Source organism: Oncorhynchus tshawytscha, linkage group LG03, assembly GCF_018296145.1.
Source record: "Oncorhynchus tshawytscha isolate Ot180627B linkage group LG03, Otsh_v2.0, whole genome shotgun sequence".
Lineage (NCBI taxonomy): Eukaryota > Metazoa > Chordata > Actinopteri > Salmoniformes > Salmonidae > Oncorhynchus > Oncorhynchus tshawytscha.
Genome location: NC_056431.1, coordinates 58,425,127 through 58,447,233, shown reverse-complemented (window position 1 = coordinate 58,447,233; position 22,107 = coordinate 58,425,127). Strand labels below are relative to the sequence as shown.

The 22,107-nt window shown below is 46.2% G+C and overlaps 1 protein-coding gene across 1 annotated transcript in view; it reads right to left on the bottom strand.

The window, feature by feature from the left end:
* Positions 1–14,288: 14,288 nt before the first annotated feature.
* LOC121846204 (zeta-sarcoglycan-like) overlaps positions 14,289–22,107 on the bottom strand; it is a 105,364-nt gene continuing 97,545 nt past the window's right edge. Inside the window, exon 6 of the mRNA XM_042319739.1 lies at positions 14,289–14,724. Within this exon, the coding sequence (XP_042175673.1) occupies positions 14,521–14,724 (204 nt within the window). The 3' untranslated portion in view covers positions 14,289–14,520. The remainder of the gene's footprint in view (positions 14,725–22,107) is intronic.

The window sequence follows — 22,107 nt, the reverse complement described above, 5'->3', positions numbered from 1 at the left end:
CTGCATAATATTACCGAAAACAGCTTCTGGACATCAGAACAGCGATCACTAACCTCGATATGGATGAAGAGTTTTACTTCAACGAGTCTGAAACGGTGGATGAACTGCTCATTCCAGACCAGACCCTAATCCCCAAAGAAGCGGGCTCCCGATGAGACTTCGTCGATGAGTAAATAAACTGCCTCCACCCTCCTTTCTATTGGTGAACGTACAGTCACTGGACGAGCTCCATTCGAGACTGTCCTATCAATGGGACCTAAAGAACTGTAATATGTTTCACGGAGTCGTGACTGAACAAGGACGTGGATAATATATATCTAGCTGGTTTTTCTATGCATCGTCAAGACCGAATGGCAGTTTAGGTTAAGGTTAAGAGGGGAGGTGGGTGTCTCTTTGTTAACAACAGCTGGTGCGCAATCTCTAATGTTAAGGAAGTCTTGAGGCTCACCTGAGTTCGAATAACTCATGATAAGCTGCAGACCATACTATTTACCAGGAGAGTTTATCTCTATTTTTCATAGCTGTCTATTTACCACCACAAAAGGAAGCTGGCACTAAGAACACACTCAACTAGATGAATAGGGCTACAAGTATCTATTTTTTTTTTAAGTGGAAGAAAAAACAAAAAAAGAACACCTCACTGCACAAATGGGACTGTGTAGAGACAGCCATTTGATGTATATTGTACTCTAATTTGCACTGTACTATGTATTAGGCATAGATATTGTGTGTATGTACTGATATGTAGGCTGTGGCGGGCCGTGACGTGTATGTATGTACTTCAGTCCTTGACTAATAATGTTCTGTACTATGTATTATCCTCTCTTTGGTAGGGGGTAGTATTTTCACCTCCTTCTCTATTTTCAACTTTCACCTCCACCTCTGAAAAGCGTGAGGGTCAGCAGTCTCTCAGTCAATGTTTTCCTCATCTGGTGTGTCATCTTTGGAAGATTCTTTATGAATGAAATCCCTTTGTGCTAAGTGATAAAGAACACTATCATTGAAATAAGAGGAATTGTGCATTCCTAGATCACTTTGCACTAAGTGATCAAGCACATGCCCTACCGCATAGTGTGATGTGGGTGGACCGGTTAGGACGCCATGTTAGACTAGAATCTCATGTTAAGGATAGCCTTATTAACCAGCGGACATGAAGAACTTTCTCATACAGTTGAACCTAAGTATCATAGCAAAACTGTGTTTACTTTTTACGTGGGTAAGATACCAATTTGGATTAGTTCTCCAGTGGTTCAACGACAAATTAGGGAATATTTTAGCAGCCATGCAAATACATGGTTTAGATTATAGGAACTGATCCCTCCTCAAATGTGTGTGTGTGTGCTTGTGTGTGTGTGAGTGTGAATCAAATCAAATCAAATTTTATTGAGTGTGCGTGTGCGTGAGCGTGTGCATGTGTGTGTGTGTGTGTGTGAGAGAGAGAGAGAGAGAGAGAGATAGAGAGAGAGAGAGAGAGAGTGTGAGATAGGAACTCTAGATGGGATCATCCTGGAGGAAAAAGGGTTCTCCAGCCACCACATGCTACACAGGGCCTTTGAAGGTGATGGTAAGCAAATGGGGTCCGAGTGTTGCCGAGGACGTGTTGTAATGGCACCGCTTAACAAATGGAGATTTTCCCGAAGAAGGCACAGAGGGTGTGGTTAAGTTGAAATTAGTCCAACAACAGTTGGAGAAAGTAGGGAAAGACAAGACAAATAATATACGCTGGGATCATTTTAGAAAGTGGGAAATTGAAGCAGAGACAAGGACAGAGAGAGAGAGAGGAAAAGTGCAGAGAAGGGTGCAGAGGTAATGATGAAAGCTGTAGAAAAGAAAGGCAAAGCAAGTTGGAACAGACGCTCCCCCACCTCAACCAACCGCTACGGTACCACCTCCACACCCAGGACCCCCAGCAGCAGGAGTGGGGGCTGTGTGGGCAGACAGCGAGAATCTGAGGAAGACGAAGAAGAAAAAGACACGCCTCTGACCACCACACACACTGAGTTCCAGAGTAGAATACCAACTCCTCTGACCACCACACACACTGAGTTCCAGAGTAGAATACCAACTCCTCTGACCACCACACACACTGAGTTCCAGAGTAGAATACCAACTCCTCTGACCACCACAAACTGAGTTCCATCCCTCTGACCACAGTTCTGACCACCACACACTGAGTTCCATCCCTTGACCCAGTCTGGCCACATGCTGTTCACGCTGAACGACAACAAGCTGCAGGAAAGGAGAAACAGCTAATGTTTTATGAGGGAGGGAACAGAGGGAACTCGGAAGACAGAGGAAGAGGAAGGTAGGATGGAAAAACAAGTGGAGGAAGGGGCGGAGGAGGAGAAAGATGTTTAGGAGGAAGAGGGGAACCATGGAGGTGTAATAACTGTCAACAGCCTGGCCACATTTAAAAAAAATTGACCCCAGAACAGGGGTGATGTGAGTGGCTATGATGAAGCTGAGTACAGTGATACCTACTAACCACCACCACCACAAGTGACAGAATCTAACCCGCAGACTAGAGTGGGAGGCTGGAGATAGGATGAGGAGGAGGTAGAAGGAAAAGACAGCCAACAATGCCACTTTGGTGAGTTTCCAATTTGATCTTCTAACAGTGCAGATTCACCTAATATAGATGTGTGTGTGGGCGGTGTGAAAATGTCTTTCCTGGTCGATTCAGCGGCAACCATCTCTATTTTATCTAAATGTAACCATTTTAAAGTTCCATTGTCAAAATATGTAATAAAGACTATTTGGGGCATCTGGCACGAACTTAACCATTGAACAGCAACAGTTTTTCTCTGTGCCCCAATCAGTTCCCCATATCTCTATCTCCTCCGGCGCCAGAAGAGTGGGTGCCAGAGCAGTCTTATAGTGAGGCTTCGGACGCATACCACCCACCGCTCAACGACTCATGGTGTAATTGTAACAACATACAGGAACTCAAGTCCTTTTGTTCACTTGACCTAGAATTCCTCACAATCAAATTCCGACCATATTATCTCCCAAGAGATCTATCCTCGGTTATCGTCACAGCCGAACATATCCCCCCGCAGGCGGATACCAAGACGGCCATCAAGGAACTTCTCTGGACTTTATGCAAACTGGAAACCATATATCCTGAGGCTGCATTTATTGTTGCTGGGGATTTTAACAAAGCTAATCTGAGAACAAGGCTACCTAAATTCGATCAGCATATCGATTGCAGTACACAAGCGAGTAACACACTTGACAATTGCTACTCTAACTTCCGCCATGCACATAAGGCCCTCCCCCGCCTTCCTTTTGGCAAATCTGACCATGGCTCTATCTTGCTGCAGCCCTCCTATAGGCAGAAACTAAAACAGGTCTATCCAACGCTGGTCTGACCAATTGGATTCCACGCTTCAAGATTGCTTCAGATTGCTTCGGATCTAGCAGCGTAAGCATTTCGCTACACTCGCAATAACATCTGCTAACCATGTGTATGTAACCAATAACATTTTATATGATTTTGGGATTTGAGAGGATACCAAATGGGAAGAATTTGCTACATGGGTTAAGGGCGTGAGATTGGCAACTGACAGGGAGGCTCAGCCAGACGAGAGAGAATTCTCCCCGGGGGCTCACAGAAAGGATGTGAACAGCACGGATGCAGTGCTCAGAGGAGACAATGAATCCCTGTTCCTGTTCCCATTGCACCTAACCAGCCCGCCCCTGACAGCGCACTGTTGTCTCAGGTTCCGGACTATGGGCTTCACTAAGGATAAATATCACATAGGGAAGATGAGAGGAGCAACGTCTGTGACTTTCTTTCCTAAAAGTACATACCGGTCCCACAAGGCACAGTACCCCTTGCGTAAGGTGGAAGGCATTGGCAAAATCCTGACCTCTCTGCTGAGCAAGGGGGCTGTTGTCACCTGTACGTCATCACCTTGCAACACGCCAATTTGTATGGTTAGAAAAGCATCTGGTGAATGGAGAATGGTACAGGATCTTAGATGCAGTGTACGCCATGACCCCAGTAGTGCCAAACACAGTCACTATCCTTACTTCTGTCCCGCCAGATTCAAATTGTTGATTTGTTGTTGTTGATTTGGCTAATGCATTTTTCAGCATTCCTGTGCACCCAGATTCTCAGTACTGGTTTGTGTTTTCTTTCAAAGACAAAATGATGTTGAGAGCCCTGTAATTTTTACAGATGAACTGAGCACTCTTGTTCAGTATGTTGATGACCTCCTTCTTTGCTGTTGATACTGTTGCACTGTCACATTTTCTAGCTGATAACGGCCCCAAGGCCTCGAAAAACAAATGAACATCTGTCCAACAGACTGTTAAATATTTGGGACACGTTATCACATCAGGGGGAAGAAGCTTTGCTACAGACAGGGTTGAAGCTTGGCTACAGACAGGGTCAAAGCTATTTCACAAGTTCATAAACTATCCACCAAGGAACATGTGTTGACACTGCTGGGACTGGCAGGCTATTGTAGAGTTTGGTTAATTGATTATGCTGAAATTGGCCAACCGCTCTCTGATCTCATTCATTTGAAACCCATGGCCATGGGAGATCAGATAGAGTGGACTGAAGATGGTGAAGAATCGTTCATTCGGCTTAAACAGGTCATGGGAGATCAGATAGAGTGGACTGAAGATGGTGAAGAATCGTTCATTCGGCTTAAACAGGTCATGGGAGATCAGATAGAGTGGACTGAAGATGGTGAAGAATCGTTCATTCGGCTTAAACAGGTCATGGGAGATCAGATAGAGTGGACTGAAGATGGTGAAGAATCGTTCATTCGGCTTAATCAGACACTCTCGTCACGGTCTTGTTTGGGGTTCCCTGATCACTCCAAACCTTTCCATTAGTTTGTTTTGGAAAATAATGGGTTCATGTCAGCAGTACTGACACAAACTGTGGTAAGATGAGACCTGTTGGTTTCTACTGGAAACGTCTCCATACTGCACTGCTCCCCTGCCTCCGCTCTGTGGCGGCAGCAACGACCACTGGCCTGTGCTGACATTGTAGCTATGCGGCCCTTAACTGTTCATTTGCCTCATTATGTCTCTCCCTTGACCACAGGCAAGGACAGCACATCTCACCCTGCAAGGCTGCTACATAGGCAGAATGTGTTACTTACAATGTGGCATGTTGCTCTGAACCGATGTACGGTCTTAAACCCTGCAACCTGACACCCCACACAGTCTGACGGCGATGCACATGACTGCAGTGAGGTGGTTGACCTCTTGTGTAAACCACGCCCTGACCTCCAAGATGTGACTGTTCCTAACGGTGATCTAATCTGTTTTGCTGATGGTCGTGCGAAACATTCTTCATCAGGCGATCCAGTCGCATCGTATGCTGTGTGTACACCCCCCAGTATTGAGGAGGCAGCCAGACTGCCCTCCCACTTCTCTGCACAGGCAGCAGAGCTGTTTGCTCTCACACATGCCTTTGTGTTGGGAAAGGGACAGTCACTCACAGTGTACACTGACTCTCAATACTCTTTTGGTGTCTGTCACATTTTTTGGAACACTGTGGCAAACTTGTGTTTTCCTCAACTCAACTGCTAAACCAATAGCACACCATAGCACGGTTCAGTAACTGCTTGAGGCAGTACTCCTGCCCTCCACACTTGCTATTTGCAAATGTGCATCTCATACTAAACACACTGATGCTGTATCTCTAGGAAATGTTGCTGCAGACCGTGCAGCGAAAGCGACTGCTGATTCCCCCACCTCCCCTCTCCTTGTGATGTCATGCATCGACCCTGCAACCTCTCTTTCCTTTAATGATGTCTCTCTGCTACAACAGGGGGCTGATGGAGTGGAGAAGAAACGCTGGCAGTGAACATGTGTAACTCTGAGGGTGTCTGGAAGGCCCCGACCGGCCTCCCTTTACCCCCTCCAGTGGCTTTTCCCTACCTTGCGAAATTGTCACACGGTATGGACCATGTGTCAAAAGGGGTGGATGTGTAAATATGTTTGGGATTACATTTGGGTTTACTCATTTTGCTGAATGTTTTAGTAAATGACGTTCTATCTGTGCAGCCCATAATGTTGGAAGAGCTACACCCAGGCTTACTTCAGCTCACCCCACACCTGAGATGCCTTTCAGTTACTTGATGAGTATTGTCTGGTAATAGCGGACATGTTTTCTAAATGGATAGAATGTTTTCCATGCAGGCATGCGTCATCATCTACAGTAGCTAAGGCACTAATGAGAGAAACTGTTCCCAGTTGGGGGATTCTGGCAAAACTCTCAGGCGACAACGGCTCACATTTTGAAAATAATGTAATAAAGAGTTTATCCGAGTGTCTGGGCGTTGACCTGCGCACTCGCTGTTCATATCATTCGGCCAGTGGGGGCGCAGTAGAACGCACCAACCAAACCGTGAAAACAAAGCTATGTAAAGTTATGGCTGAGCAAAGGCTGAGGAAAATTGTGGAGGAGATTTCTCTCCCATTGGGTAGAGCCCATTGTTCCACTGGACTGTCGCCCCATGAAATACTTACAGAAAGGCCGATGAAGATGTGCTGCTGAAGCTGGCCCAGCTGACCTTGAGCGGTGTGGACGAACAGATGGTAAAGTACATGATAGGACTTAAGAGCTGCCCTGTCCGAGCCAAAGGGAAGACAGCTGCATAAGATCTCCCCTGGCGACTGGATCGTGGTGAAGGATCTCAGATGAAAGCACTGGCACCATAACAAGGTGCCTCAAACCAATGGACAATGACATCGTGTTTGTGGACTGACACTTAAATCGGTGTTAAGGTTTTTCCCCCTGATGGCAATAAGACTTACTGACTGTAAAACTTTCATGATGTTTCATTCATCTATTGTTCCCTACACTGTTTATAAGACCTATGACTCTCCCCCACCCCCTCCTGGGGGCACGGTTTGGTTTTTGCCTTAGCACAACATAGCTGATTCAAATAATCAAAGCTGGATAATGAGTTGGTTATTTGAATCAAAGTTTATAAGACCAATCACTGAGAGCTATGCAAATACTACAACTCTAAAAATGTGTGAACTGAACTGCAGACAAACGCCTGGATTTAATTGTTCCTGATACTGTTGTTATTGATGTTATGGTTCTGGAATTGGGAGTGTTAAGATAACACCCTTTTTTACAGAGTTGGCTATGGGAAACATTAATTGTATGTGTCCACGTAAATCAAATCAAATTGTATTGTAGACCTTACAGTGAAATGCTTACTTACAAACCCTTAACCAACAATGCAGTTTTAAGAAAAATGTTAGGTATGATGTTAAGATGTTAAAATGTTAAGTAAAAAATAGATAAGTAAAAAATAAAAGTAACAAATAAATGAGTATGCGTCTGACCTTGTAATACTGTGTGAAACGGTCCTATTATAATCTCCTGTTCTTGGGAGTAGCATCATGTGTTCCAAACCAGCTTGCACCTGCGTCTTTGTATAGATATAGTCCCGCCCAAGAACAGGAAACTATAAAGATATGTGCTTTACCACCCAATGCTTCAGGATTCAGACTGTCTACACTGCACTGTGTAACTGTTCCTCCTGAGCTCAGAAATAAATCATCTTAGTTTGACTTGGTCTCCAGCAAATCCTTATTTCATAGTATCCACAACAGTCAGCAAGAAAAAGGTGCTGATCGTGGACTACAGGAAATGGAGGCCGACAGCGGGCCGAGAGCTTCACGTTCCTTGGTGTCCTTTTAAAGAAAGCACGACAATCTCAAATCGTCCCCCTCAGGAGGCTGAAACAATTTTGGCATGGGCTCCCAGACCCTCAAAAAGTTCCACAGCGTCTTGACAGCATCACCACTTGGTATGGACCATGCTCGGCATCCGACCGCAAGCCGCTACAGAGGGTAGTGCGCACGGGCCAGTACATCACTGAGGCAGAGCTCCCTGCCATCCAGGACCTCTATACCAGGCGGTGTCAGAGGGAGGCCCTAAAAATGGTCAAAAGACTCCAGCCACCCAAGTCATAGACGGTTCTCTCTACTAACGCATGGCAAGCGGTACCGACGCAGCAAGTCTGGAACCAACAGGGCCCTGAACAGCTTCTACCCCCAAGCAATAAGACTGATACATACTTAATCCGGGTAGATATTGGTTAACTATTGACTCTTTCTGCATTGACCCTTTGTATACTAACTCTTTTGACTCATTCACTGCTGCTACTATTGATTGTTCATCATGTTGCCATGTCACTTGACCCCTACACATATTTACACATCTACCTCAGTTACTTCGTACCACTGCACATCAACTCAGTACCCCGTGTATATAGACAAGTTATCGGTTCTCATTGTGTATCTATTCCTTGTGTTACTTTTTCTCAATTTCTCTCCATTGTTGAAAAGGGCCCTTAAGCATTCCACTGTTAGTCTAAACCTGTTGTTTACAAAGCATGTGACAAATAACATTTGATTTGAGTGTTAAGAGGAAATGACAGAACATTATTCTGTCTCCTCTCCTCTATCTCTGCACCGCTGGCCTGGGAGCAGCTAGGCTGTGATGCAAATCTGCATTCATCATCCTGCCACTGTCATCTTAGAGAGAAAAAGAGAGAAAGAGAGAGAGAGAGAGAAAGGGAGAGAGCGAGAGCATATGTGTGTCTGTGTGTTGGAAGAGATAAGACGTCTTGTTAGTCCACAATCATGAACACCTAGTGTGTATGAATCAAAATAGGTTCTGTGGACATGACTATCCCTTGTCCCAAGACACATGCTATAGCAGAGGTTCCCAAACTCGGTCCTGAGGCCCCTCCTGGGGGCACGTTTTGGTTTTTGCCTTAGCACAACACAGCTGATTCAAATCATCAAAGCTTGATAATGAGTTGGTTATTTGAATCAGCTGTGTAGTGCTAGGGAAGAAACCAAAACATGCAGGACAGGGGATCCAGTTTGGGAACCCCTGTCCTAGAGTACAAGACGCTCCAAGTGCCTCTCCCTTCCCTCCTGAGGGGCTCAAACAAAAGCACTCCAGCCCAGAGAGCAAATATAATATTCTCCCAGTGTCCTCCACCAACCACAGACCTGTCGAAGTCCAGACATGAAGAGAAAACTCAAGCTGATCCAATCAGAATGAGAGAATCACTCGTGTCATGTGGATTAGGGTAGTGTTAAATTATTCAGAGTCAGACAGAAGAGTGCCAAGTCTGGACCATATCTCTGACTGGTACTCTCCACTGCCAGACAGACAGAGCACTCCATGAATTGTCAATGAGACCAGTGTGAGCACCGCTCAGCTTAGGTCATTCAGCACACTATATGGCAATGATTTTTGTGCAAACACACACAGGTACTGTATGTGTGTTTGTGGCCAAGTATGCAAATGTAACTGCATGGGTACACGCATGCAGGGAAGCAAACAGGCAAATATGTGCGCACGACCACACAAATATGCGCCCACCCACGCCAACCCACCTATGACAGCCAGTATAGTTCCCTATATTAGAAATCACATAACTTTACTAAAGCAGTAGTTTGACCTCACTACTTCAGAAAAAACAACTTCCACTATCCCTTCTTCTCATCCTCCCATCTTATCATCCTCCCTTCTTATCATCCTCCCTTCTTCTCATCCTCCCATCTTATCATCCTCCCATCTTCTCATCCTCCCTTCTTCTCATCCTCCCATCTTATCATCCTCCCAATTTTTCATCCTCCCTTCTTCTCATCCTCCCATCTTCTCATCCTCCCATCTTCTCATCCTCCCATCTTCTCATCCTCCCATCTTCTCATCCTCCCATCTTCTCATCCTCCCATCTTCTCATCCTCCCATCTTCTCATCCTCCCTTCTTATCATCCTCCCATCTTCTCATCCTCCCTTCTTATCATCCTCCCATCTTCTCATCCTCCCATCTTCTCATCCTCCCATCTTCTCATCCTCCCATCTTCTCATCCTCCCTTCTTATCATCCTCCCATCTTCTCATCCTCCCTTCTTATCATCCTCCCTTCTTATCATCCTCCCATCTTCTCATCCTCCCATCTTCTCATCCTCCCTTCTTCTCATCCTCCCATCTTCTCATCCTCCCATCTTCTCATCCTCCCTTCTTATCATCCTCCCTTCTTATCATCCTCCCATCTTCTCATCCTCCCATCTTCTCATCCTCCCATTCTCCCTTCTCCTCATCCTCCCATCCTCCCATCTTCTCATCCTCCCAATCCTCCCATCTCCTCATCCTCCCTTCTTCCCTTCTTCTCATCCTCCCATCTTCTCATCCTCCCAATCTCCCTTCTCATCCTCCCATCTTCTCATCCTCCCATTCTCCCTTCTCCTCATCCTCCCATCCTCCCATCTTCTCATCCTCCCAATCCTCCCATCTCCTCATCCTCCCTTCTTCCCTTCTTCTCATCTTCCCATCTTCTCATCCTTCCAATCCTCCAATTTTCTCATCCTCCCTTCTTCCCATCTTCTCATCCTCCCATCTTCCCAACTCCCATCTTCTTAAATGTGGAAGAGAATAAGAGATATATCCCTTCTTTACTGACCCAGGAAGCACCTTTAATCTCCTGAAGAGGTGGTAAACAGAGAGAGTGTGGAAAAGAAGAAGAGACCACATCGCCAGTGATCTCCTGAAGAGGTGGTAAACAGAGATAGTGTGGAAAAGAAGAAGAGACCACATTGCCAGTGATCTCCTGAAGAGGTGGTAAACAGAGAGAGTGTGGAAAAGAAGAAGAGACCTCATCACCAGTGCAGCTGATCTCATGGTTTTATGAAGATGTCCTATTTTGGGGTAAATTTGACTCCCCCGACGCCTCATTTCAAAATCCCAATAAAAAACACTGAGAGAGACAGGGGAGGGGCGGAGGGAAGGGTGAGGGGAGGGGCCGAGGGAAGGGAGAGGGGAGGGGCGGAGGGAAGGGAGGGGAGGGGGGGGGAGGGGGGGGGGCGGAGGGAAGGGAGGGGGAGGGGCGGAGGGAAGGGAGAGGGGGAGGTGCGGAGGGAAGGGAGAGGGGGAGGTGCAGAGGGAAGGGAGAGGGGGAGGGGCGGAGGGAAGGGGAGGGGGAGGGGCGGAGGGAAGGGAGAGGGGGAGGTGCGGAGGGAAGGGGAGGGGGAGGTGCGGAGGGAAGGGAAGGGAGAGGGGGAGGTGCGGAGGGGGAAGGAAAGGAAGGGGGGGGAGGTGCGGAGGGAAGGAGAGGGGGAGGGGCAGAGGGAAGGGAGAGGGGGAGGTGCGGAGGGAAGGGAGAGGGGGAGGGGCGGGGGAAGGGAGAGGGGGGGGGAAGGGAGGGAGGGAGGGGGAGGTGCGGAGGGAAGGGAGGGAGAGGGGAGGTGCGGAGGGAAGGGAAGGGAGAGGGGGAGGTGCGGAGGGAAGGGAAGGGAGAGGGGAAGGTGCGGAGGGAAGGGGAGAGGGGGAGGGGCGGAGGGAAGGGAGAGGGGGAGGTGCGGGGGGAGGGAGAGGGGGAGGGGCGGAGGGAAGGGATAGGGGGAGGGGCGGGGGAAGGGAGAGGGGGAGGGGCGGGGGGAAGGGAGAGGGGGAGGGAAAGAAAGAAAGAAAGAGGGGGAGTTAGAAAGATGGCAAGAAGGAAAAAGGGAAAGAAAAAGAGTCTTTGCTTCCTCCTCATTTTCCCGTTCAATAACATGACATTGTTCACATAATGTGACACTGAAACAGACGATGAAAAAGTGACATTTGATATGATCAAGTGGAGAACATTGGCGGCTTTAAAAGCAAAGTGGAGCGAGTGTCTAACTGACAATGAAACTGACCCACTGTTGTTTCACTCTGGTTTTAAATACATGTTAGACCCTGGCCTGGTGGCATTGTTGAGATTGAAGTCTTTTAAAATGACTACTCACTGCTGACCGTTTCACGTCATCTACTGTGCAGTATACGTAACTGCCGTGGGGAACAAACCAATGGCAGAACGTTTACATTTCTTTTCCCAAATAAAGACGTTTAATTATGTCCACCGTTATTCTCATACCACCACTTGATGAATCGACCAAAGGCTATGGCTTATGACCGGAGTCACCTTGTACGTTTCTATGTCTAGATCTTCAACCTTCTGGTGTGGATGCAAAGGAAGCAGGAAAACAGTTAGCGTACAACAGGAAATAAAACTCCAAACACATTTTGTCATTGGATAATATTGCCATTTTACAACAATCTTACAAACACATTGCATAAAATCTAAGAAAATATATATATATTTATATATACCTTTAAATCATTATTAAAACATGTGGTTGTGTATTTACATACATGTGAATTTTAATAAATAGCTTTTTCTTTTTTTTAAATCAATGTATCCACTTAATGCTTACATAACATATTGTGTCCATATTGTTTGTAGTTGGATAGTTAAATATCATAACTCTCCCCAGTTTCCTTACTTTTGACCAAGACTCAAAAGAGACTGGGAAGGGGATACAAACAAACCACAAGGCTCCTACATCTCACTACATTTGACTTGAAAAAGGTCATTTATGTTTAAGCCGGTATCTGCTGTGTTTACCGCAAATACGATCTCTGTGAAAGTCAGTGAAATTACCTTCAATAAAAGTCAAGTGTAGTGCAATGTCGGCGCATTTGGTTTGAATCCTGGCCCCAGTCCCATCTCACAACAAACCCAACTGTTGTTTCCAGACTGGCCAAACGTTGCTGTTGCTACTGTCAGAGGGCGTCCTGATTGGATGGAGGCTGTATGAGGTAACCTTAATGTGGCAGAAGTGGGACGTACTGGAGTCCTGTGAGGGTAAAATGAGTATATCATCCTAATCAAATAAACATCAGGTGGGTATACCAACCTTATATGATAAGTCTGTATTGTTCAATAGGATTAAAAGCCTAAAATATTTGTATTTGTAGTCGAATACTGTCCATGGTGATGCTACCCCAGGGCAGTGAAGGGGACATTGCCCTATGTAAGGTGCCATATTTTGGACGGGACGTTAAACGGGTGTCCTGGCTCTCTGTGGTCATTAAAGATCCCATGTCACTTATCATAGAGTAGGGGTGTTAACCCTGGTGTCCTGGCTAAATTCCCAATCTGTCCCTCATACCATCATGGCCACCTAATCATCCCCAGCTTCCAATTGGCTCATTCATCCTCCCTCGTCTCCCCTGTAACTATTCCCCACGTCGTTGCTGTGAATGAGAATGTGTTGTGTCAACTTACCTGGTAAAATAAGTGATAGTGATTAGTGATTCAGCTCTGACAGACAAAGGAGAATCACTGCACTTTGTTGTAATATTACTTTATATGTTACATTAGACCATGATTTCAGAGCAGGGAAATTGGCCACAACCTCAAAATGTAGAACAAACACATGACCATAGCACTTCAAATTAAAAAGTAGAGTCAACCCTGGAGCATTCCCAGATTCAGGATGTGTTTATAAAACAATATAGTTTTATTTTTCATTTTATTGGTATTGTTATATACATGGCATAATTTTGTGCTTTTTTTTAATCAAGAAAACATCAGAGGGAAAAAAAAGAACTGTACTTGAAGTCTGTGTAGAGATTTGGACAAGGCTTTAAGCCAAAGACAGTTAGTTTTCCAGTGAGTTAACGATGGTCCATTGAAGAGGATGAGAACGTTGGAGGTGATGTGCTTTACCAACAATAGCAAAGGCACCTGTGTATCGCTTTCTTAGAAAAACAAATCAGTCCACCTAAATCTCTCGGTTCAAGTTCGGCCCGGCGGCGGCGCAACACTCATTCCCCATCTGAGAACGATAGAAAAATAGAAAAAAAAGGAGAAAACAAATTGTCACTTCATATCGTTTTTTTGTTCCATCAAAATTTTGGAAGAAGGGGCTTTTTCCCCAAGCCTCATTTTTCAAGGGATTCCTGATTTTTCTTCTTTGTTTGAGAGGACTGTGAGAGAGAAATGAAGAAGGGAGGAGAAAGAGAGCAGGAGAGAGAACGACAGAGAGGGTAAGAGAAAGAAATAACAACTGACGGAGAGGAAGAGGAAAAGTAATACAAAGAGAGAGAGAGATGAGAAAGAGAGAGATGAGAAAGAGAGATGAGAAAGAGAGATGAGAGAGATGAGAAAGAGAGATGAGAGAGATGAGAAAGAGAGAGATGAGAAAGAGAGAGATGAGAAAGAGAGAGAGAGAGATGAGAAAGAGAGAGAGAGAGATGAGAAGAGAGATGAGAAAAGAGAGAGAGAGAGATGAGAAAGAGAGAAAGAGAGAGATGAGAAAGAGAGAGATGAGAAAGAGAGAGATGAGAAAGAGAGAGATGAGAAAGAGAGAGATGAGAAAGAGAGAAAGAGAGAGATGAGAAAGAGAGAAAGAGAGAGATGAGAAAGAGAGAAAGAGAGAGATGAGAAAGAGAGAAAGAGAGAGATGAGAAAGAGAGAAAGAGAGAGATGAGAAAGAGAGAGATGAGAAAGAGAGAAAGAGAGAGAGACCACAGAGAAAGAAAGAAAATGAAGAATGTCTGTCAAAGAAAGTAAATCTATCGATGGATGGGGGAACAGTATGGATGGGGATCAGGGTCTGTTGGGGTCCTGGTATCCTGGACTGGGATCCTAATGAGGGGAAGGCCTTTCTGGTGTTCAGCGGTCCGCTGGCCCCCCCTCTCTCAGCTCCACAGACACACGTTGCTGGTCGTCTGGCAGGTGGAGCCCTTCTCAGCCGGTGACAGATAGAGCTTGCCGCTTGGGCACACGCACAGCTCGTACACAGTCTGTTTGGGGTACGTGGTGCCCGGCGCCCCGTGCAGCGGGTCTGCCGCTGTCCCGTGAGGAATGTTCCCCAGCCGAATTGTGTTGGAATCTAAAAAGATCTGGAGAGTGAGAGAAAAAGAAAGAAGGAGAGAGAAAGAGGGAGAAAAGGACAATAAGATATAAGATATAAAACAGAAGGAAGTGAATACAGACAGACAGACAGACAGACAGACAGACAGACAGACAGACAGACAGACAGACAGACAGACAGACAGACAGACAGACAGACAGACAGACAGACAGACAGACAGACAGACAGACAGACAGACAGACAGACAGACAGACAGACAGACAGACAGACAGACAGACAGACAGACAGACAGACTATAGCAAGGTCATTCTGGTCACTTAATGGCTCCTCACTCCTGCACTATCTAGCTCTCCATGTCGTGACACTCGTATAATACAGTCTCTCTAAATTGGCCGCCAGAGGACAGACACTTCCTGTCCAGTTAAACCATAGAAACAGAATGGAATTACCATGGAAATGATCACAATACCAGGCAGCCATTGCGAGAGTACCCATGAGTTTACCAGTCAAATTGCCAGGGTTAGAGGTTCCAAGCCCTTTCTATGGATTCTATTTCTGAGTTCAACACCCTTATGCGACCATGGCCTCTCCATCTGTCAAGAGAAAACACCTGTGCAGAAGCACCAGCAGCAGTCAGTCAGTAGCATCTCCTCTCCCCGAGTAATGAGCACCATACACTCCATTAGAAGAGCCTTCACTAGGAGTGTGTATCGTTTATGAAGTGTCATACACACCACTAACGACGCAATGGAGGGGCGAGAGTGAGAAGGAGAGAGAGAAATATAAAGAGAGAGAGAGAGAGATGGAGAGAGAGAGGGGAAGAAAGAGGGATAGAGATGGAGAGAGAGAGGGGAAGAAAGAGGGATAGAGATGGAGAGAGAGAGGGGAAGAAAGAGGGATAGAGATGGAGAGAGAGAGGGGAAGAAAGAGGGATAGAGATGGAGAGAGAGCGAGGGGAAGAAAGAGGGATAGAGAGAGATTTGTATTTCAAAAGCTGAGTGCTCCTGGTATTGCGATTGAAACAGGCAGCGATCAACATAGAACTCATTAGATCCCCTCTTATTTATTGACGGATATTTACTCATTTATCCATTTATTTATTTATTTATTTTTGTATTTATCGAAGTATAAAGTAACAAGAGCACTCCTTGACAGCCTTAAGTAGCTCGCTACCAGGTAATCTTTCCCGGCATTTACCCACCATCATTCATGTACCCCATTTTCATGATGAAGGAGAAAAGAGAAATATACTAAATGGAGAGAGTGACATTGCAGAGAGAGAGAGAGAGAGAGAAATAAAGAGAGAGAGGGAAAGTGTAGGAACCAGGAAAGAGAGCACCGGTATTCAGATATAAGCTGGCGGTGGCGAACCAATTAGTGTAAGTAATGGTGTCTCCGTGAGCTGACAGGGCATATCTCCACCAGCGTAAACACAAACAAAAGCCCAGACACACTCCTCCCTCCCTGACTCCCTCCCTCCAGCATGATGATGGATCAGAGACGGCAGCCGCCGCCATGTTTATCTTCTTTCCTTTGATTACCTGGAGCACCACTAATAGTGCATAGTCCACAGGTCTGGCCTGGTCTGCCCTGGCCGTTAGCTAACTCCACAGGTCTGTCCTGGTCTGCCCTGGCCGTTAGCTAACTCCACAGGTCTGTCCTGGTCTGCCCTGGCCGTTAGCTAACTCCACAGGTCTGTCCTGGTCTGCCCTGGCCGTTAGCTAACTCCACAGGTCTGTCCTGGTCTGCCCTGGCCGTTAGCTAACTCCACAGGTCTGTCCTGGTCTGCCCTGGCCGTTAGCTAACTCCACAGGTCTGTCCTGGTCTGCCCTGGCCGTTAGCTAACTCCACAGGTCTGTCCTGGTCTGCCCTGGCCGTTAGCTAACTCCACAGGCTGTCCTGGTCTGCCCTGGCCGTTAGCTAACTCCACAGGTCTGTCCTGGTCTGCCCTGGCCGTTAGCTAACTCCACAGGTTTGGCCTGGTCTGCCATGGCCGTTAGCTAACTCCACAGGTCTGTCCTGGTCTGCCCTGGCCGTTAGCTAACTCCACAGGTCTGTCCTGGTCTGCCCTGGCCGTTAGCTAACTCCACAGGTCTGTCCTGGTCTGCCCTGGCCGTTAGCTAACTCCACAGGTCTGTCCTGGTCTGCCCTGGCCGTAGCTAACTCCCAGGTTTGGCCCGGTCTGCCATGGCCGTTAGCTAACTCCACAGGTCTGGCCTGGTCTGCCCTGGCCGTTAGCTAACTCCACAGGTCTGTCCTGGTCTGCCCTGGCCGTTAGCTAACTCCACAGGTTTGGCCTGGTCTGCCATGGCCGTTAGCTAACTCCACAGGTCTGGCCTGGTCTGCCCTGGCCGTTAGCTAACTCCACAGATCTGGCCTGGTCTGCCCTGGCCCGCTAGCTGACTTCACAGGATTTAAGCCACCATGTTAGGCACAGCGTTACAGGGGTCTGGCAGGTAGCAGCATCCTACAGACAAGATGCTAAATAGCTGATAATGTACCTTAGGGGCGTGTTTCTCAAACCAGCCCTCCAGTCCTTCAACACTGGCACGTCCGATTCAACTCGTCCCGTCAACTAATAATCAAGCTCGTCATTAGCTGAATCAGGTGTGCTCGTGTTGAAATACATCCAATGTGTGAAATGACGGGTGGTCCCTGAGGGTTGTGTCGAAAAACACCAGACCACAAAGCAACATGGGATAGGCCCCTGTGTTTTGCACAATCATGTGACATTGCAAGTTTTAATCCTGATTTTTAAGGCTTAACCAGAAATGAGAATTTGACCAAAAATGAAAGCGATGGTGCTGGACCATATGACAGAAAAAGACAAATCCAATCCAGGCACATTACATGCCTGTGCATTACACAGGGCCCTAGGTTGAGCAGTGGTGATCTACCGTAGAGTAATATCAACTTTCAAGAGTTGTGTACATATCAAACTATAGTTCTCCACCCCTCTCATTGGGCACCACCCGCTGTCGCACATATTTGTTTTAACCCTGCACTAACACTCTATTCACAACCAGTCAACTAATGGCCAAGTCCTTGATTATCAAATCAAATTGTATTTGTGACATGCACCGAATACAACAGGTGTAATAGACCTTAAAGTGAAATGCTTACTTTCAAGCCCTTAACCAACATAAGTGTTAAGTAAACAATAATAATAAATAATAAAGAGCAGCAGTAAAATAACAGTAGCGAGGCTATATACAGGGGGTACAGGTACAGAGTCAATGTGGAGGCTATATACAGGGGGTACAGGTACAGAGTCAATGTGGAGGCTATATACAGGGGGTACAGGTACAGAGTCAATGTGGAGGCTATATACAGGGGGTACAGGTACAGAGTCAATGTGGAGGCTATATACAGGGGGTACAGGTACAGAGTCAATGTGGAGGCTATATACAGGGGGTACAGGTACAGAGTCAATGTGGAGGCTATATACAGGGGGTACAGGTACAGAGTCAATGTGGAGGCTATATACAGGGGGTACAGGTACAGAGTCAATGTGGAGGCAATATACAGGGGGTACCGGTACAGAGTCAATGTGGAGGCAATATACAGGGGTACCAGGTACAGAGTCAATGTGGAGGCAATATACAGGGGGTACAGGTACAGAGTCAATGTGGAGGCTATATACAGGGGTACAGGTACAGAGTCAATGTGGAGGCTATATACAGGGGTACAGGTACAGAGTCAATGTGGAGGCTATATACAGGGGGTACCGGTACAGAGTCAATGTGGAGGCTATATACAGGGGGGTACAGGTACAGAGTCAATGTGGAGGCAATATACAGGGGTACAGGTACAGAGTCAATGTGGAGGCAATATACAGGGGTACAGGGGTACAATATACAGGGGGTACAGAGTCAATGTGGAGGCTATATACAGGGGGTACAGGTACAGAGTCAATGTGGAGGCTATATATATACAGGGGGTACAGGTACAGAGACAATGTGGAGGCTATATACAGGGGGTACCGGTACAGAGACAATGTGGTGGCTATATACAGGGGGTACCGGTACAGAGTCAATGTGGAGGCTATATACAGGGGTACAGGTACAGAGACAATGTGGAGACTATATACAGGGGGTACAGGTACAGAGTCAATGTGGAGGCGATATACAGGGGGTACAGGTACAGAGACATTGTGGAGGCTATATACAGGGGGTACAGGTACAGAGTCAATGTGGAGGCTATATACAGGGGGTACCGGTACAGAGACAATGTGGAGGCTATATACAGGGGGTACAGGTACAGAGTCAATGTGGAGGCTATATACAGGGGGTACCAGGTACAGAGTCAATGTACAGAGTCAATGTGGAGGCTATATACAGGGGGTACCGGTACAGAGTCAATGTGGAGGCTATATACAGGGAGTAAAGGTACAGAGTCAATGTGGAGGCTATATACAGGGGGTACCGGTACAGAGTCAATGTGGAGGCTATATACAGGGAGTAAAGGTACAGAGTCAATGTGGAGGCTATATACAGGGGGTACCGGTACAGAGTCAATGTGGAGGCTATATACAGGGAGTAAAGGTACAGAGTCAATGTGGAGGCTATATACAGGGGGTACAGGTACAGAGTCAATGTGGAGGCTATATACAGGGAGTACAGGTACAGAGTCAATGTGGAGGCAATATACAGGGGGTACAGGTACAGAGTCAATGTGGAGGCAATATACAGGGGGTACAGGTACAGAGTCAATGTGGAGGCAATATACAGGGGGTACCGGTACAGAGTCAATGTGGAGGCAATATACAGGGGGTACAGGTACAGAGTCAATGTGGAGGCTATATACAGGGGGTACAGGTACAGAGTCAATGTGGAGGCAATATACAGGGGGTACCGGTACAGAGTCAATGTGGAGGCTATATACAGGGGCTACAGGTACAGAGTCAATGTGGAGGCAATATACAGGGGGTACCGGTACAGAGTCAATGTGGAGGCAATATACAGGGGGTACCGGTACAGAGTCAATGTGGAGGCTATATACAGGGGTAACGGTACAGAGTCAATGTGGAGGCTATATACAGGGGGGTACCGTTACAGAGTCAATGTGGAGGCAATATACAGGGGTACCGGTACAGAGTCAATGTGGAGGCAATATAGAGGGGGTACCGGTACAGAGTCAATGTGGAGGCTATATACAGGGGGTACAGGTACAGAGTCAATGTGGAGGCTATATACAGGGGCTACAGGTACAGAGTCAATGTGGAGGCTATATACAGGGGGTACAGGTACAGAGTCAATGTGGAGGCTATATACAGGGGGTACAGGTACAGAGTCAATGTGGAGACTATATACAGGGGGTACAGGTACAGAGTCAATGTGGAGGCTATATACAGGGGGTACAAGTACAGAGTCAATGTGAGGCTATATACAGGGGGTACAGGTACAGAGTCAATGTGGAGGCTATATACAGGGGGTACAGGTACAGAGTCAATGTGGAGACTATATACAGGGGGTACAGGTACAGAGTCAATGTGCGGGGGCACAGATTAGTCAAGGTAATTAAGGTAATAACAGTCTCTGACTAGGGTGGCTGGAGCATTTTACCATATTTAGGGCCTTCCTGGTATAGAGGTCCTGGATGACAGGAGGCTTGGCCCCAGTGATGTACTGGGCCGTACGCTCTACCCTCTGTAGTGCCTTGTAGTCGGAGGCCGAGCAGTTGCCATACCAGGTAGTGATGCAACAGGTCAGGATACCTCAGGTCTGATTATGGCTATGTACGTCTCACAGAACTTCATATAATAATAATAACAAAATATGTTTATGGATTTCATAAAGGCCAATAAAAGATGGCGCCTATAGAGATGTCAGCATCGCTTCAAGTCCTTAGGAAACTACATTCCTAAAGAAAATACTGTACTTTTTACTCCATACATTTTCCTTGACACCTAAAAGTACTAGTTACATTTTGAATGCTTAGCAGGACAGGAAAATTGTCAAACTCACACACTTGTCAAGAGAACATCCCTGGTCATCTACTGCCTCTGATCTGGAGGACTCACTAAACGCATATGTTATGTTTGTAAATTATGTCTGAGTGTTGGAGTGTAGCCCTGGCTATCTGTAAATTATGTCTGAGTGTTGGAGTGTGCCCCTGGCTATCTGTACATTATGTCTGAGTGTTGGAGTGTGCCCCTGGCTATCTGTAAATTATGTCTGAGTGTTGGAGTGTGCCCCTGGCTATCTGTACATTATGTCTGAGTGTTGGAGTGTGCCCCTGGCTATCTGTACATTATGTCTGAGTGTTGGAGTGTGCCCCTGGCTATCTGTACATTATGTCTGAGTGTTGGAGTGTGCCCCTGGCTATCTGTAAATTATGTCTAAAGTGTTAAAGTGTGCCCCTGGCTATCTGTACATTATGTCTGAGTGTTGGAGTGCCCCTGGCTATCTTTACATTATGTCTGAGTGTATTTGTGCCTGGCTATCTTTACATTTGTCTGAGTGTTGGAGTGTGCCCCTGGCTATCTGTACATTATGTCTGAACAGGCAGTGTAACCCCTGGCTATCAATAAAATAAAATAAAATGTAAATGGTGCCATCTGGTTTCCTTAATATGAATTTGAAATGATTTATACTTTTAATTTAGATACTTAAATAAGCAAATAAATTAAAGTTTTGATACTTAAGTATATTTAAAACCAAATACTTTTAGACTTTTACTCAAGTAATATTTTACTGGGTGACTCACTTTTACTTGAGTAATTTTCTATTAACGTATCTTTACTTTTACTCAAGGATGACAATTGGGTACTTCGCCCACCACTGCAATTGATTGCAAGAAATGCAGAAATTATAAAAGTTGATTTGAACAGTATAAACAATCAGAATGGAAAAATACTGAATAAATGAAATCACTTAGAATAATGAATAATGAAATCACTTAGAATGTATGTGTTGCCACGCTAGGATCACTCACTACTCAAAGCAAATGTAAAACTTAAATTATTCAAAAACTAAAAACACAGTCAAATACCGTCATACCATCCAATTTTTTTATAATATTTTGCCCATATTGCCCAGCCCTAGTCAAGGACCATATCACCTCCACCCTACCTGTTATTCTAGACACACTCTAATTTGCTTACCACCCCAATAGGTCCACAGACGATGCAATCGCCATTACACTGCACACTGCCCTATCCCATCTGGACAAGAGGAATACCTATGTAAGAATGCTGTTCATTGACTACAGCTCAGCATTCAACACCATAGTACCCTCCAAACTCAACATTACGTTTGAGACCCTGGGTGTCGACCCCGCCCTGTGCAGCTGGGTCCTGGACTTCCGGATGGGCCGCCCCCAGGTGGTGAAGGTAGGAAACAACATCTCCACTCTGCTGATCCTCAACACTGGGATCCCACAAGGCAGCCTTCTCAGCCCCCTCCTGTAC